Source organism: Mytilinidion resinicola, assembly GCF_010093595.1.
Source record: "Mytilinidion resinicola strain CBS 304.34 unplaced genomic scaffold BDZ99scaffold_36, whole genome shotgun sequence".
In the NCBI taxonomy this organism is placed as follows: Eukaryota; Fungi; Ascomycota; class Dothideomycetes; order Mytilinidiales; family Mytilinidiaceae; genus Mytilinidion; species Mytilinidion resinicola.
Window position 1 is genome coordinate 328,283 of NW_022985472.1, and position 15,226 is coordinate 343,508.

At 51.5% G+C, this 15,226-nt stretch overlaps 7 protein-coding genes across 7 annotated transcripts in view; 2 read left to right on the forward strand and 5 right to left on the reverse strand.

The window, feature by feature from the left end:
* Positions 1-854, reverse strand: part of BDZ99DRAFT_528080 (beta-lactamase/transpeptidase-like protein) — a gene marked incomplete at both ends in the record, with an annotated part of 1,052 nt that extends 198 nt beyond the window's left edge. Inside the window, 2 exons of the mRNA XM_033726335.1 lie at positions 64-591; positions 708-854. Coding sequence (XP_033568832.1) covers positions 64-591; positions 708-854 — 675 coding nt within the window. The remainder of the gene's footprint in view (positions 1-63; positions 592-707) is intronic.
* A 2,061-nt stretch (positions 855-2,915) lies between these two features.
* Positions 2,916-4,381, reverse strand: BDZ99DRAFT_512743 (uncharacterized protein). Its single transcript, XM_033724653.1, has 3 exons — positions 3,881-4,381; positions 3,211-3,814; positions 2,916-3,097 (listed from the first exon to the last, which is right to left on the reverse strand). The coding sequence occupies exons 1-3, from the start codon at positions 4,321-4,323 to the stop codon at positions 3,074-3,076; spliced, it is 1,071 nt and encodes a 356-aa protein (XP_033568833.1). The 5' UTR covers positions 4,324-4,381; the 3' UTR covers positions 2,916-3,073.
* Positions 4,382-4,606: 225 nt separating this feature from the next.
* BDZ99DRAFT_492413 (kinase-like protein) lies at positions 4,607-5,366 on the reverse strand (the record flags this gene model as incomplete). Its single annotated transcript, XM_033723164.1, has 2 exons — positions 4,607-5,078; positions 5,125-5,366. 2 exons carry the CDS (start codon positions 5,364-5,366, stop codon positions 4,607-4,609), a joined length of 714 nt encoding a protein of 237 aa, XP_033568834.1.
* A 1,424-nt stretch (positions 5,367-6,790) lies between these two features.
* Positions 6,791-8,395, reverse strand: BDZ99DRAFT_492414 (uncharacterized protein; the record flags this gene model as incomplete). Its single annotated transcript, XM_033723165.1, has 2 exons — positions 6,791-6,946; positions 8,057-8,395. The coding sequence occupies 2 exons, from the start codon at positions 8,393-8,395 to the stop codon at positions 6,791-6,793; spliced, it is 495 nt and encodes a 164-aa protein (XP_033568835.1).
* Positions 8,396-8,744: 349 nt separating this feature from the next.
* BDZ99DRAFT_492415 (uncharacterized protein) lies at positions 8,745-10,299 on the reverse strand (the record flags this gene model as incomplete). The annotated part of the gene is made up of 3 exons (XM_033723166.1): positions 8,745-9,491; positions 9,548-9,852; positions 10,074-10,299. 3 exons carry the CDS (start codon positions 10,297-10,299, stop codon positions 8,745-8,747), a joined length of 1,278 nt encoding a protein of 425 aa, XP_033568836.1.
* Positions 10,300-11,272: 973 nt separating this feature from the next.
* BDZ99DRAFT_469376 (carbon-nitrogen hydrolase) lies at positions 11,273-12,775 on the forward strand. The gene is made up of 2 exons (XM_033721480.1): positions 11,273-11,497; positions 11,561-12,775. Exons 1-2 carry the CDS (start codon positions 11,330-11,332, stop codon positions 12,428-12,430), a joined length of 1,038 nt encoding a protein of 345 aa, XP_033568837.1. The 5' UTR covers positions 11,273-11,329; the 3' UTR covers positions 12,431-12,775.
* A 622-nt stretch (positions 12,776-13,397) lies between these two features.
* BDZ99DRAFT_528086 (uncharacterized protein) lies at positions 13,398-14,555 on the forward strand (the record flags this gene model as incomplete). The annotated part of the gene is made up of 2 exons (XM_033726336.1): positions 13,398-13,988; positions 14,067-14,555. 2 exons carry the CDS (start codon positions 13,398-13,400, stop codon positions 14,553-14,555), a joined length of 1,080 nt encoding a protein of 359 aa, XP_033568838.1.
* Positions 14,556-15,226: the final 671 nt, after the last annotated feature.

Here is a 15,226-nt window from a genome sequence, read left to right on the forward strand (position 1 = left end):
CCCCAATTCCCCCCAAGGCCTATGCTGCCTCCCCCCCCCCTCCCCCTCCCCCGCCTCTTCCACAGCATTCTCCATCGGCCTATCCCACTCCCGAAAAACGTGCGCAAACGCCCCGAAGCTCGCGACGCAGACACGCTCTTTGCGCGCTTCAGGGACTTCACGAATGTAACTCGTATCCGCCATCCCCAGCTTCTCAAATACATTCTCTTGAAGGTACGCGCTCATAGTCTGCCCCGTAGCACGCTCAATCAACACAGCAACCCAGTCCATCCCCGCGCCGTACGCAAACCTCTTCCCCGGCTGGTAGCAGAGCGGGCTATCCCTCATCGAGTTCCAGAAATCGGTGGGCCAGTTCCCCTTGCTTACCCTCTTCTGATATTCGAGGAGTTTGGCGTCGAAGAAGGAGTGTGCGCCGCCATAGGTATGTGTGAGCTGGTGGCGGAGGGTGAGTGGGCCCTCGCGGTCGGCGAAGATCGGGGTTCCGGGCTCAGTGTCGGAGAACCCGACGAATACTTTCTTCTCCGCGAGTTCGGGGAGGTGGGTTGAGATGAGGGTGGGAGAGTCGAGGGAAAGGAGGCCGCGCTCGACGAGCTGGAGACAGGCGATTGTGATGACGAGTTTGGTGAAGGAGTGGATGGGGGGATGGAGGTGGGTGAGAATGTCTTTTCTTGTGATTAGTTTTGGGTTGAGGGAGTGGTTTCGGGGACGGCAGAGAAGGAGAGTAGGGGCGTTCCAGCCGCGGTGGTGCTTTGGATTCCGATGTCTGGGGAGGAGGTGGTGCTAGTGGCGAGGAAGTTGGTTAGGAGGGCTTTGATTGGGGAGATGGCGGAGTTGGAGAGATCTGGTGAGGCCATGGCGGATAGAGTTAATAGGAATCTAGATCAATACGCCTGGTTTAGAAGACGAAGAGATATGCTACTAGATATATGGAATTTTTGAAAGTTGGGGTAGGCGTGGTTTGAGATGATCTCAGCAAACCTCGTATTAAGTTAACTATGCCCAACTCGTAATCTTTCCTAATCAATCTAGCCTGAAAGAGTTGTAAGAAATGGTGGCGCTTAGTGCTAACGCCTTTCTCGCTCGGACCAGCAAGGCGGGAGTAGCGCGCGCGCTGACAAGCTTAAAGCGGAATCTTTCCTAAGCCGTGTGACCTAGTCGCGTAGGGAGATGTCGCTTACGGGTTGAAGCTTTCCTTGTTCAAGATGACAAGGATAAATGGAACCATTGAAAAGATGGAGTCAGCAACTGACCACAGCATAGCATACCGAGCACCCCTTAATGGGTTAAACTGTATTTGAAGATATATCGTGTGTCGACAAGGCTGTTCATAAATGGGTATCTAAATAGGAAATTTTGCTGACCTCCGCCATCTCCGAGGACAAGTTACAAGGTACGAAAATTAGAAGAAATATACTTACAATAGCGGAAGAGTAACTTAAAGGGAACTTTTAGCCCCACATCATCAGTGTGAGAGTGAAAACAGTAAGTAGACATAAGGATGCTGGTTAGCAAAGGTAGAACTGTAAGCAGGGTGGAATCAAGGCCGAGGGCACATTTTCCGACCATAATGCCCCGTCAAATGGCAGGAACATTCTCATCCACAGCATCATTGCCGCGTGTCGCAAACGCAGATTGAATGCAATCACCCAAGTCACCTACCATCTCCATACCAGCGTTTACCTTTCGTAGACACGGCTCGAGCTTTTCACACCAGGCCTTTAGCATTTCAGGCGTGGGCGATATAGAGAAAGTGTCATACGCGTCATCAGTTGACTCCTGCCAGTCGAGGAAGTTAGTTGTCGTATCTAGCTTTCGGAAGCTCTGGGCGATAGATGCAGCTGAAGTTTCGACAATGATATAAGCGTTCTGGATTCGAAACTCCGGTGGCACTCGTTCGAGAGGCAACTTGGCTGACTTGCTTCGCTTGAGGTGGTCAGTAGTCCGGCAGCGACGCTTAGGTGCTACAGTTTCAGCAGTCTCTGCTGAAACAGCAGCCTGCGGGTTAATGGGCGTGAAGGATGACGTCGTGGGAACTACGTGCTCTTCAGGCTCAGGAGATTGTTCCGGTGGTAAATAGGGGCCTCCTCGAATCCTTGGCTCTTCCATGGTAGAATTATCTTCGTCCTCCACCCTATTCGTACGAGATCGACGCCTTGGACGAGCTCTGATAGGTGAAACATCGCTAGTCATAGGTGTAACCTTAGGAGGCTGTCTTGGTACTGCAAAGTCCCTGATGTCTCGATTACGACTCGTGTCTCCAGGATCAAACAATGCATTTGCAGCATCTAGAACCATATTTCTTTGAAACCCGCTTGATCCATCTGGGAATTGAATCGCATTTGCGCCAGGACCTTGCTTTCGGGAACGATGAGGCTGAGACGATCGAGGAGCCGACCCATTGTTGAACCAATCATTCTGCGTATTTTTGACGGGGAGGATAAATGATTTATTGATGTTCTGGTTGAAGTTTTGGGGCTTTCGCCGAAGCCCAGGATGAGCCTCGGGAATGTCCTCTAGTTGGGTGTCCAAGGCCAATTGGCTAGCTTGGTGGAACTCATGACGGGGCTCATCGGGGATCTGTCGGGCTTCTAGAAAAGAGATCTCATCGTCATGCACTCTATCCGCTGATGCTAGTCGAGTAGGTTTGATATTCGATTTCGGTGTTGGCAGATATTGGATACCTGCTGGCAAACTCTCGTTGTCGATGGATTGGGAGATTTTACCCGGAGAAGATGCCTCTGGTGTTGGCAGCGGAGCAAGTGATTGCCGCTGTCCGCTCGAGTTTTTTACTGGTGAACTTGAGTTGACGTGCTGATCGCTTCGCTCTCTTAGGGGCGTCATCAGCTGTGCACTTGAGATTGTTGCAGGTGACTTGATAGACGCGTTCATCTTTGCTATGGTCCATGGATTTGAGACCGAGACTTTGCGACGTTCTGTGATATCATCTTCATCGTTTTCGTCATCTAGATCTGAGGCACTTTCGACGAGTAGATCCAAGTCTTCTTGGTCAATGCCATACATGTTGTTTCTCCAGGTTCGCCTCCGCTTAATGGCAGGCTCCTCGACCTCGCTTTCATCCTCGAAGATTGTGAATGCGCTGCGTTGTTGGCTCGAGGGCTGCGTAAACGTCTCATCATCGTTTGTGTTGGAAGAGGGTTCCTGATCGATTTCCAGGCGTTCCAGATAGAAGGCATCAAGTAGCTGGCGGACTGCGCTGACGACCATGTCACTGTTCTCGAACAGCACATCGTCTTTTGCTGGCTCGATGTTTGCGTCGTAGCTATCTGGGGGACAGACGATATTCATGAAAATAAAAGGATCTCTCACTCCAGTGAGACCAACGCTGGACTTGGCAATCTTTTCTTTGAACAATACCACTAGTTGCTTCAGAACGCCGCGTAGTGCAGAAACGGGCCTCGAGTCGACTGAAATGAAATGGCCAACATTTCTGACCTTCGAGGCCTCAGCCGTCGGTTTAGGCAAAAATGCCTGGATCTCGAAGCCGTCTGATTCCATGATGGTCCATTCGCATTGAGAAGCACACTCTCTACCAATCACTTTGAAAGCTGCGTCCTCAAGATTGGCATCCGGTTTTGGTGCATACATCCAATTGATTTTTTCATTGGCTGCTTTGAGTACTCGAAGAGAAAACCTCGTTTTAGGCCTGCATAGTGCGTACCCTTGCATCAACTTCTTGACTTTGGCGAGGTATTTTGAAGAATGCTTCAGTGCGGCCTGTTTGCGAACTGGAAGCGACTTGAAGAAGTCTGTGACACGGACTGTGGTTCCCATTGGATGAGAGGCTCGGTCCTGTCTGAGTTGATCGAAAGCATTTAGTATACTAACTCATCATGAATGGTTTTCAAGTATGAAGACTTACCCGTCAATCTCGCCATTCCTAGCTATCTTCAAAAGCACAGCAACAGCTTCTCCTTCAACACGTGTGATGATGGAAAGCGACCCGCTCATCTCAGCTATACTCGCTAATGCCTCTCCCCGGAAGCCAAGCCAGCGACCTCCTACGTCCTTCAGGTCATCAAATTCGCGAATCTTGCTCGTAGAATAGCGGCGTGCAGCCATAGGACGATCCTCTGGGGCGATTCCATGGCCGTTGTCGCGGACTTGGATGACGTCAAGTGTATTCGACGATATCTCCACTACAATGGACGAGGCACGAGCGTCGAGTGCATTGTCAATGAGCTCTTTAACTACAGAGCTAGGGTCAGATAGAACTTGAGTTGATCCGATGAGCTTGATGGTGGTTGGCGGGAGAGCTGCGATGGATCCCTTCACTGGTGGCGCGGTGTCCTCCATCGCACGCATGGGGGGTCAGACCCCATGTGGCGAAGATGCAAGGCCCAGCAGGATATCGATTGTAAATAATCACGATGGAGATGATGGAGATGGAAAAAATGGAGATGGAGGGGTTAGGAAAGACGCGGTCTGTGCTCCCACGAAACCGTCACCTGATCACGTGCCTGTCATTTTCCATCAATTTGAGCTTGGCCATTAGTTTATTATCGATTGGAAGTTACAATCATTACTGAGCCTGGTTGTGTTCGGGAACACACAGTTCTGCTGTATGTGAAAAAAGGAAAGAAACAAGTCAAGTTGGAATAGTTCCCATTACCATGCGAATGCATGCTTGGTAAGATTCTGCAAAGCCTTCGACCTCCTCCTTGTAGTGTTCACCTCCCAGTCTTGAAACAAACCTGTACCACCAATTGTCCTTCTGGCAGAACTTCAACGCGGTAGTGAATTCCCAGTACTCAGGATACCAGCCAGCACACTCCCAATCGATGAACCCCGAGATATAGCCCTTGTAGAAGAGTATGTTGTCACGCTTGAGATCGCCGTGAGTGAAAACAGTGCGGTGGCGCAACGACTGCATGCTTTTCGCCTTCGTTAACTTCTCCTCAAACTCTTCCTCCGACAACCCGAGTCTAGATATAGAATTGAGGAGACGCTCATTGAAGGCCTGCTCACTATCGAAAGGGCCGGCGACGGGACGGCCCGGAAAGCGAACGTTTCGCAAATTGGTGCCAGAGACTGAGCAGACGAGTGCTTTGTCACGGAGCCTTTGGCCACTCTCGCATCGCCTCCAGCATCGTTTGCATCCCTGACAGTGCAGCATCCTGATCCTCTTTAGAAAGTGTCTCATATACCTCTCCAAGCTCCTGGCCGGGCAGACGTGTCATGAAGATGGACACTGGAGCGTGCGGAGTGTCCGGATGATCGCCATAGGTGAGGATGATTGGGACTGGAAATCCAGCAGCGCGGGCAACCTTGGTGGCCAGGACTTCCTCCAATCGAGTACCGTCAGACCACTTCAAGAGCAGACCGAAGGGGAGAGGGCAAATCTGCATGTTAGGAAGGAGGGGACGATGCGGTATAAACACCCCATCCCAGTAACGTAAGGCCTCGCCCAGAATGTGGATTTGATAAGTGATTCTTGGGGACTTGTGGAGATGAAGAGCTCCCGAAGGTGGTTGCCAAATGCAAGGTTGTCGTAGTTGGTCTGTGCGCACGTGCCTCCATTCACCTGCCAAGGCTGTCAGGACAGGGGAAGAGACCAGGGTCAGATCGCTTGTACTGGGCACGCTCAATGAAAGTTGTTTCGGACGTTGTAACACTTTCAAGATTTCATTCACCATCACCATCTTTGAACTTGAGATACTGGGCCGAACAGGTCGAGTCACATGAAGCGTATGCAAAATAAAAAGGCCATTATTATGGGGGAGGGATATTGGCACACCCTCTAATCACTCCACGCACACCCTGTCGCTTCACCACCTTCTGATTGGCTAGAGCGGCCGGGCCGACTCTTCGGAGCTTCCGCTCGTGCTCCTCTTGGAAGTGAACGAGCGAGCGCAAGCGGCAATGCAGGCAGGCCAAGGTTGATGGAAAGAAGCCTCTATTAGACGATATTTTGATAGTTTCGGCATCCTCCTAGGCACATTGGCACTGCACACATAGCTGTATATGATGGTGCCGTGAGTAATGCTGTACATAATGCCGTGAGTGGTGCTGTACATAATGCCATATATATGGCCATACGTACAGCCTCTCTTATACAGCCTCACGTACGGCTATATAGCCTTTCCCATTCGTATAGTCTTATATATAGCCTCACGTACGAGCTGTATATATGGCTGCACGAATCAGAAAGGATGCACTGTAAAACGGAGAGGCTGTATAGCTATGCCGATTTGTATGCCCTTACGTATAGCCTCACGTACAAGCTTACATACGGCCTCGCGTATAGCATCACGTGTAGAGAGACGTAAGGGTGAATGCCCGGAGGAAGCTCCGGCCCCTCCGAGCCAACCAGAAGGTGGTAAAGCGACAGTGTGTGCGTGGAGTGATTAGGAGATGTGCGATTATCCCTCCCCGGATTATAAACAGAAACCTTTGTAAAATAGATTCTATTGGTGAATATACACACAGACGCTCTACCAAGGCAAGGGATATTGACGGGGCCTGATTGGGTGTCTGGTCGTGATATCCGTGTTTGTGAGTATGTAGGGAAGTGATGGGGAGTGATCAACTGCAAGTTCTATCCGTATGTCTTTCTGTATGGGTATGCCCGTTCATGATCCACAATACTCCCGAATAGCCACCAGCCCGATCGCCTCTTATCGTAATGGGATTGCATTGAACCGTATGCTTCAGGAGCTAGTCGTGGAGTTGGTCGATATTGAGTAGAGTCCGGACAGCTGTGCGTTCTAAGTAAGAGTCTGAAATGTGAACACTGAAGCGTTTGGAGGACACACGTACCAGTTGAGCGCGCCTAGAGTCCACACAGTCTCGACATAATGATAGGTCTGGGCCTCACAGCCTTTGCTGCGGCTTGCGCATTCTGATTCGCAAAATCCAGAATCTCCGCCTTCAAAGCCTCCAGATCTTTGCACTTGAGAACCACGGTTCCGTTGCCGGGAGCAGGGGTCTGCAATCTTTTAAGCACCCAGAAGGGCCAGGCATGACCGTTGATTTCGGGCCGCGAGTTCAGTGAATCGTCCGTGCTCCTCTAGCCCAGCCGGCACTCTCGCGATCTGAATGACACCAACAAAAAATGATGAGCTTAGAGCGCCTGGGCTTGAGCATGTGCCGTGGTCCGGAAACCATTTGCCAAGGGTACGGGTCTGAATGTGGTATTTGGTTCCACCATTGGAGTCTCGGTGCAGGTAGAAGCCTCAATGGAAGTCATCCTTGACAGGGGGGTCATTACGAAGGAAGAGAAGGATGTACAGTCCACCGGGTTCGAGGTTATTGAAGCTTGACATGATGGAAACTCTCGGGATAGAGTGATATTTGACAGCTAAGAAAGAAGAGAGCAGTTGATAGTAAGGTAGTTGCTAGGAGCAGTGAGCCTGAAATTTATAGATCTATTTGTAGGGCACTATGTTTGCAAATCGGCAAACGCGACACATTTCGAGCCAACTATTGCCATGTTTTACTTGACAATGGAAACAGTAAGAAGAACAGGCAGGCAAGCGACTTTTGCTGCTCTCCTTCAGCCGCTAGTTCCCACCCACCGTCTAAGCGCGGGTTGCGTGGGCCCTCCTTCGTGAGTATGGCCAAAGCATTCATCACCAAACTAATCGCAATATATCTCTACCTTGACAGTCGGGTTATCTTGTCTAACCGCTCCCAGTCTGAGTCTTGGACAAAGATCGACAAGGCCCAACTCGACGAGGCCAGCACCCTCGAATTACTAAGAATGGACGCGTGATTCACGGTTCCCAAGGTTTGACATCGTCCCTCAATTTCAGATTCTGGGTTGCGACACGTTTGACAGCGGCAAACTAATGTACACAAACTTGACATTTAGAAGATTTTGTACATGTACGTACATCTACAGCCCACAAAGCTTAGACAGAGCGATTGGTCGAAGTGGCGCCGTGCCAATGTCAGGTTTAGTCCTGCATAACTCAGCAGCATCCTCCGCATGCTCATTCCCCCAAGCGAGAATCTCCTCCTCCAATGCCTTCAAATCCGTACACCTGAGAATTTGATATCGATCGGCACCACGCAGTTCTTGAAGCAGCTTAAGGACCCAAAAAAGCCAGACATCGCAGCCGATTCCAGGGCGCTGATTGAGGGAGTCGTCAAAGCTCCTAGCCGCTCTATCAACTTCGCACTCCCATTCCGGAGACACTCTCGCAATCTGGAAGAGTCCAACCAAAGCGTGTGATTTGAACAGTCCCGTAGTCATGCCGTGGTCTGCGACCCATACCCAATCACGGTCGGGATCCCAGATGTGGTACTTGGTACCACCAATGTTTTTGTATTTGTGCAAGTAGAGCCCCCAATGGAAGTCGTCCTTTGGAGGTGGGACGTTCTGGATGAATAGCACGACGTACAGTCCGCCTGGTTCTAGGGTATCGAGAGACATGATGTAGAAGGGGTCGGGCAGGAGTTGGGAGCTTTTAGCGCCTCGAGGACAAGGTGACGTGTCGAAGAAGAGGAAAGTGCTGGAGAGGAGATGTGTCGAAGCAGAGAACAGAGCAGTTGAAGGTGTCCAGCTAAAAGGCACGGCGACCCTTGAGCTCGTTTATGTAGGATACTGGCTTCTTCCGTCGGGTGGCTTGACGGAACCGTAGGGTCAAGTCACAGTAATCTCGGGCCACGTGTTCTCACACCGCTACTCTCCAGCCGCCATTCCCCGTCATCGAAGTGGTGGTTGCGCCTCATGGCTAGGGAGGACCAGAGCTCAGCCGTTCCCAATACCGCCACATCATTCATTACCGCTGTTCTCCCTTCTCTTCTCCCCAAAAGAACTGTTTCTCAACCTTAATCCCATCTCTACTCTCACAACCCTGCGATTCCTCGTCTTTATCCGTACTGCACCCCACATTCGTTCTTGAGACGGTTCGCCCTTCAACAACTGTGGTAGTCAAGCACATCTCATCTTCATCAGGCCGCCACCTCCCCGTCTCCGCTTCGATTTTCCCAAACTTGATCTTTATCTTTATCGGCGAGTTTACAAGCGCAACCTCCCCATTGGCCGCGTCATCCCTCTCATCTCCAAACTGTGTAAGTTGGGTTTCATTCAATACCTCCGCATCCACGTCCCTATTCCTCATCTTCCTCGTGCGCTTCTTGGATATTGTCTCTAGAGTTGGGTACGGAGCCCCCCCGTTATCGGAACCGGAAGACTTCAAGTCGTAGCCGAAGAAGTCATGTAAGACGTGGAGTAATAGGGGCCGAAGAGTGGGTAGACAACCGGAGATGATGCCAATGGAGGGCTCGACAGAGGACCAGATGAAGACGTCAGATTTGGCCCAGGATATATCAGTGGTCTTCGTTAGACGGATGATGGTTACGATGCGGTAGAGAGAGGCAAAGCAGACGAAGCTTCCGAGTAAGAACATAAACATGATAATGAACTTCTGCGGTCGGCTCATTTGCAGGCGCCATACGTTGCGAATGGGGACGGATAAGATGCAGATATCACCGAAAAGATTTATGATGCCGACTCCGAGGTAGAACTACGCTCAGTTTAGCTTAGTTTACCATTCGACGAATGAGGGTGGGGAAAGCAAACATTTCCTTCGTTGACCTGCACAACACCTTTAACGCCGTACCACTGGTCCCAGTAATACGAAAGCGGCTTGGTGTATAGCGGAAGCACAATATGGTTCGTGATGAGGTACCCTGTAGTCAGGAATACGCACCACCAGCCCAATAATGTCATGCCGAAAATGCGGCGGTAGAGGGCTATAATGGAGAATTTGATGACACAGACGCTCCAGGCGTAAATGAAGACGTATGCGAAGGTGATGACGGAGATTTGTCGCATGTCGTAGGGCGTGAGGACGTAAATATGTCTTCCTAGCCCGAAGAAGCCCCCTATAGTACAGTATCGATTAGATTATAGCTTCGTCGGAATGGTGGAGCGCCTCGTTGTGAATTTGTACGGTCTTCTGCCGCCGTCCGAGATGACTTGGAAAGGTTTTGAGTTGGTCAAAACAACCGTCACTTTCGGACTCGAGAAATGGTATAGAAGCATTTCAGACGGCGACAGAGAGGGGTACATAGATCGGTGACGAGGAATTTTAGAGATGGCTTACCTGCGATGCAACACGCCAAATTTCCAGCATTCAGCCCAAGCCCAAAAAACATGAGCCAATCGTCCAACCCCAGCGCGGCATGCTGGTATTTCAATCGAGTGAGCAGTCGTAACCCCACAAACACCGCTGAGAGCCCAAAGAGCACAGCACCAACGGCGTTGTTCCTAGATGTCCGATTCTCGGTCAGATCCAGGCCTGGCGGGGGGTCTGAGAAGTAGTCTGCCATGGCGGAGGGAGCAAGTTTGCGAGATTCTCGAATAGTATGTTGTTATGGCGTCTTAGCCCTAAAACAAGCCACGAACGAAGACAGTGGGGGACGCAGACTCGAGACCCTAGGAGCGAGGCCACTCATCTACATACAGCAGTACGAACCCGGAGCCAGCCGCTCCCGCGCTGATCGTCTCCTTGGCCCACTGTCGTTGGAGAGCCGAGGAATTTGCCTCACGGTGTTGAGATAGCGTGTGTGGTAGCGAACCACTCAAATTCACGTCCGAGTTCACGGAGGCAGCCGAGGGATCGAATGAAGAGAGTTCTTCGGGGGTCCCAGGGCCCCTTGTGGTGGGGCGTGGTCATCACTGCGTCGACACGCAGGAAGGATCTTCTCTCATACAGTATGTACGACTCGTGTGCGGGCCAATACACCGAGCAACGGGAGACGAAGTTCGGCTGGCCGTCATGCCAAGGGTACCGCGTGCTCGTCGCATTGCCACAGCCACTAACGGTGTCCGGCACAGCACCGATGGCGCCCCGTCGAAGAGATGGTGCATCTCAAACTTTTGACGTCTGCGTTCCATGCGGCCTTTTCGAAGTGTGTGAGACGTGTCTGATGACTGATGATCCCTCCTTGTTCTCAAAGCCGTTGTGCCGTCCACCCGTGGTGCACAAGTACGCGGGCACATGAGTCGTGAAAACGGAGTCCTCGAGTCAGTGTTCCGTGCCCGTCCACCGAGAACGGCCCACGGCCGATCAAGCCAAGTGTGAAGAGGGTGAGAGTCGCAGATCGACAGGAGGACGCCCCATGTGCCCGCAGCTGCATCCCTAGCGCAGCAGCCGGTGAGCCGCTCGCCTCGCCATTGCCATGACTGGCTCAGCTTGCTCTCCCCACGCCCAATGCGCAAGGGTCGGCACGGAACGCCCGCCGGTATCAAGCCCTTCCCTGGCACACCCTTCAAATCGCGTGGCCGGAGCTACCCCTCCTCCTACTCGAACTGCTCGTTGCTTTTCCTGCATCCTCATCCACTGCATCCGCCACCACCATGGCTCCCTCAAAGACCCCAAAGTTCAAAGTGGCAGCGGCCCACGCCGCGCCTGTCTTCATGGACAAGGCTGCCAGCACTAAGAAAGTCATCCGTCTGATCGAGCAGGCCGCTGTCGACGATATCAAGCTCCTAGTTTTCCCCGAGACGTTCATTCCCGGATATCCGGTACGCCCTGCCGTTGTTGCACATCCATACTGTACAAAGTCTTCCAGCTAATCCTTCCCGCAGTACTGGATAGAGTGCTACCCGCCCTTGAAGCAAGTCGGGGCCCTTGTCAAGTACGCTGAGGAGAGCGTCGTCGTCGAGCCGAACGGGGAGGACGTGAGCGGTATCCAGGACGCCTGCCGCCGCACTGGTGTGGCAATTAGTCTGGGCGTGTCGGAGCGAATTGCGGGAGGCCACACGCTGTTCAATTCGCAGGTCATCATCGAATCCAATGGCAGCATCCTGGGCGTCCACCGCAAGCTGCAGCCCACCTATTGCGAGCGTTATGTCTGGGCTCAAGGAGATGGCAGCACACTGAAGAATTGGCCACTCTCGCTGGGCTACAACCTCGGCGGCCTGGCGTGCTGGGAGCACACAATGAATGGCGCTCGACAAGCTCTCATTCAACAGAACCAGCACATCCATGCCGGTGCGTGGCCTGCGCTGTCGACCATGGCAGGATTCGAGGCTGTGGCCGACGCACAGATTGAAGCTCTGATGAAAACGCATGCACTCACCGCTCAGGTCTTCTGTATTACTGCGTCAAATTACGTTGACGACACCTGCCTGGATTGGATGAAGGAGAACCTGGGCGAGCAGGATCTTGTCAAAGCTGGTGGAGGATGGTCGGCCGTGCTCCATCCTTTCTGTGCCTTCATTGCGGGCCCGCATACGGGAGCGGAGGAGAAGCTGATCCAGGGGGAGATTGATCTCTCGCAATTGGGTGGAGTTAAGGTCTGGGTTGATGCCGCGGGACACTATCAGCGGCCCGAGATCCTAAACTTCAACTTTGATGCACGGCCGTTGTGGGCAGATGAGAAAATCGACAAGTTTAGTTTGAAAGGCGCCAACACAAAGATTACCAAGGAAGAAACGGAGGGGAAACCAGAGTGAGGGAGCATCACGTGTATCTCACGTGATCCATGCCACACTGAGATCCTGGAAAGTTTTTTCTCTTTCACTACATCAATAACGAAACAATGAAACGCATTCTCGGCTTCTGCATCAGATTTCTGCAGGCAAGCGCAATTCTTCTCGAAATCGCGATGATATCCGAAATTTGAACACGACGCACACCATACGGGCTCACAGATCATCCTTCTATGCATCAAAGCATGACTTCTCCACTCTCCTAAACCCTTTCTAGTTATCGAGCAGCGCCTAAGCGTGATGCAATCGCAATGCAAGATTGTCATTCTGTGGAACGAATCTCCGCATCCCTTGCTTCCAGGCAGCAACTTCGACAACCTCCTTTACGTATATATGGACGTGCCTCGCTGTTTAGCTTTGCATTCTCAATGCAGCCATTTCCTGGTGGTCATAGCTCTTGTCATGGCTTTCTCGGACATCCCTTTGGAGCTCCTGCGCAAAATACTCAAGCAAGCCGTCCTAAAACGAGGACTACGGAGAAGATTGAGATTGAGACTGTTTGAATGCTGTATTCTATTTCAACGAGCTGATATTTTCTAGAGCTATTCGCCGATAAGGTCGAACAAGCTATATTCGCAACAGATCTTCTGGAGTCACGCAAACAGAGCAAATCGTCCAAAGATATGCCGAAACGGCTATACCATGCGTAGCTCCTCTCGAGTTTTCCGAGAAGAGAACAAATCGTCAAAGTTCACCATTTTGCCAGCGATCCACACAACGGCACAGACTTTGTGTCGACGAAACAGCATCCCAGATCATGACCACAACACAAGGAGGACCTATTTAAAAGCTCTGTGTTTCTGCTTTGACCAACAGCTTTTTTTGAAAGAAGAAGTTTGGTCTAAAACACCACTTGCTGAAGACTTTCGTGTTACTAGCCGCCGACGGAGCGTCCAATCTGATGCTCCACTCGAATTTAACGCTCTGATCGATGCGATGGCTGCGGCCGCTTTCGTGGGTCTGCTCGAAGTTGGTCCAAAGTCTATCTAGAGAGATCGAAGTCTATTTGCATCCTCCACGGGAACTTCAGGGCCAAATCTTCGGCTGCCCGATCAAGGCCGCTGCTAAGCAAGAACATTACCACATTCTCGAGTTCCTCCTAGGGAATATTGACTTCTCGGGAAGTGGACCCCTATGGTCTCACCATATTCTAGACATACTCAATACAGCCGCTGAGACTTCTAATGATAAGCTACCCAGAGTAGCTTATTACAGCGCCAATCCCAAATGCCCCATAGTTCCGCGCGCGTGGGTCGGGAAGAATGAAGAGTGCTCAGCCAAGCTCCCTGAGTCAAATGTCCCGCCCTCTTTCAACGGCATGTCCGGTCGCGACGTCTTCATCCAACTTTGGCATCTGCCCTCGCCATTCGAAGACCTCAAGACCAAAGCCTTATTCAAACTTTACCCAGTTCACTTCTCCTATTTTATCAATTGCACCACAGCCATAATCAAGTATCTCCTACAGCCCCGGGATTCCCGCAGCTTCGAAGAGCAAAACCGGAATATCATGAATAGAGACGAAGTAATCGACCTTTTCTGGCTAGAGGCTTGCCGCAGTGGAACTCTGGAACTCGTCTCCATATTCCTGGCCCGCGGCTAGGAGCCCACGCCCCTGCATCTCCAGCATACGATCAGCAAGGGTCAGCTCGTGAAGACGCGGCTACTTCTGGATCATGGGCTCAAGCTCGAACCAGGAAAGCGAAAATACACTTACAAAGCTGACTGTATCACGTGCATTGTTGTTCCCACACCCCGTATCATCTTCGCAGTCCTGCTAGAGCGCACCGACTTCTTCCATCTACTACGCCAGCACGGAGCTGTACTCGGCAGCCGTCGGGCAGGCGGGCTCGCACTGCGGCTAGCGGCGGAGGAGGGGCTCAAGTCGATGGTCAGGCTGCTGCTAGAAGATGGAATTCCGGTCTTTGGCGCGAGTTGCGGGCTTTCGCCATTTGGTCCTTTCAAAGGCGCGGGCAACAAGAAGGCGTTGACCTATATTGGACATGGGGTGCGGCGTTTGCTTGTAGATGTGGGTGGGTTGAACAGGACGGATGATATGACGGATCGTATCTCCCCAATTTGTGAGAGCTGAGGGATGGTATTCAAGAGAGAGTAAATGGAATACACTGCTCACGTGCGTGGCCCTCACCATAACAAACACAGACGTCCGACCTTGGAGCGTAACTATATATATTAGATTGTTTTAACACATCTCAACTAACAAACAGGATAGCCCAGTTGGTACCGGCCCCACCACCTTACTTAGGACCGTGTTCGATTCCCAGCCTTGTCAGACTCCTATTCGGAGAAACCCTTAGGGTGGCTACGCCTCCTTCACCAGCTGAAGAAGGTGGTGTTTTGCTCCTTGGATATTCTTTTATTCATTTTTGTTCTTCATGCTGGCCAGACTGTGTGCGTGCAGTGCAAGTGTAATTTTGAACCTCCAGGGCTTATCTGGCTGCCTCGTTATGACACTGTCCAGACACGTGACATACACGTGACTGTTACTTGTTGATCCCAAACCTAAAGTTTTGGAGAGGGCATTGAAGCGAAGCAATAAGATATCCATAACTTACGGAATCAGCGAACACAATCTCCGTGCTATTCGACGAAATGTGATGTTGCGGCGCGTCATACGAATTTCCCAGCCCCCCGTCTCCCTAGAATGCTTTCAATATAGCCAATCAGCGCTCTCTAACCCCCGCAGCCATGCTATCACGTCTCACCAACCTTCACACTACATATATCCCACCCCCCTTCTTC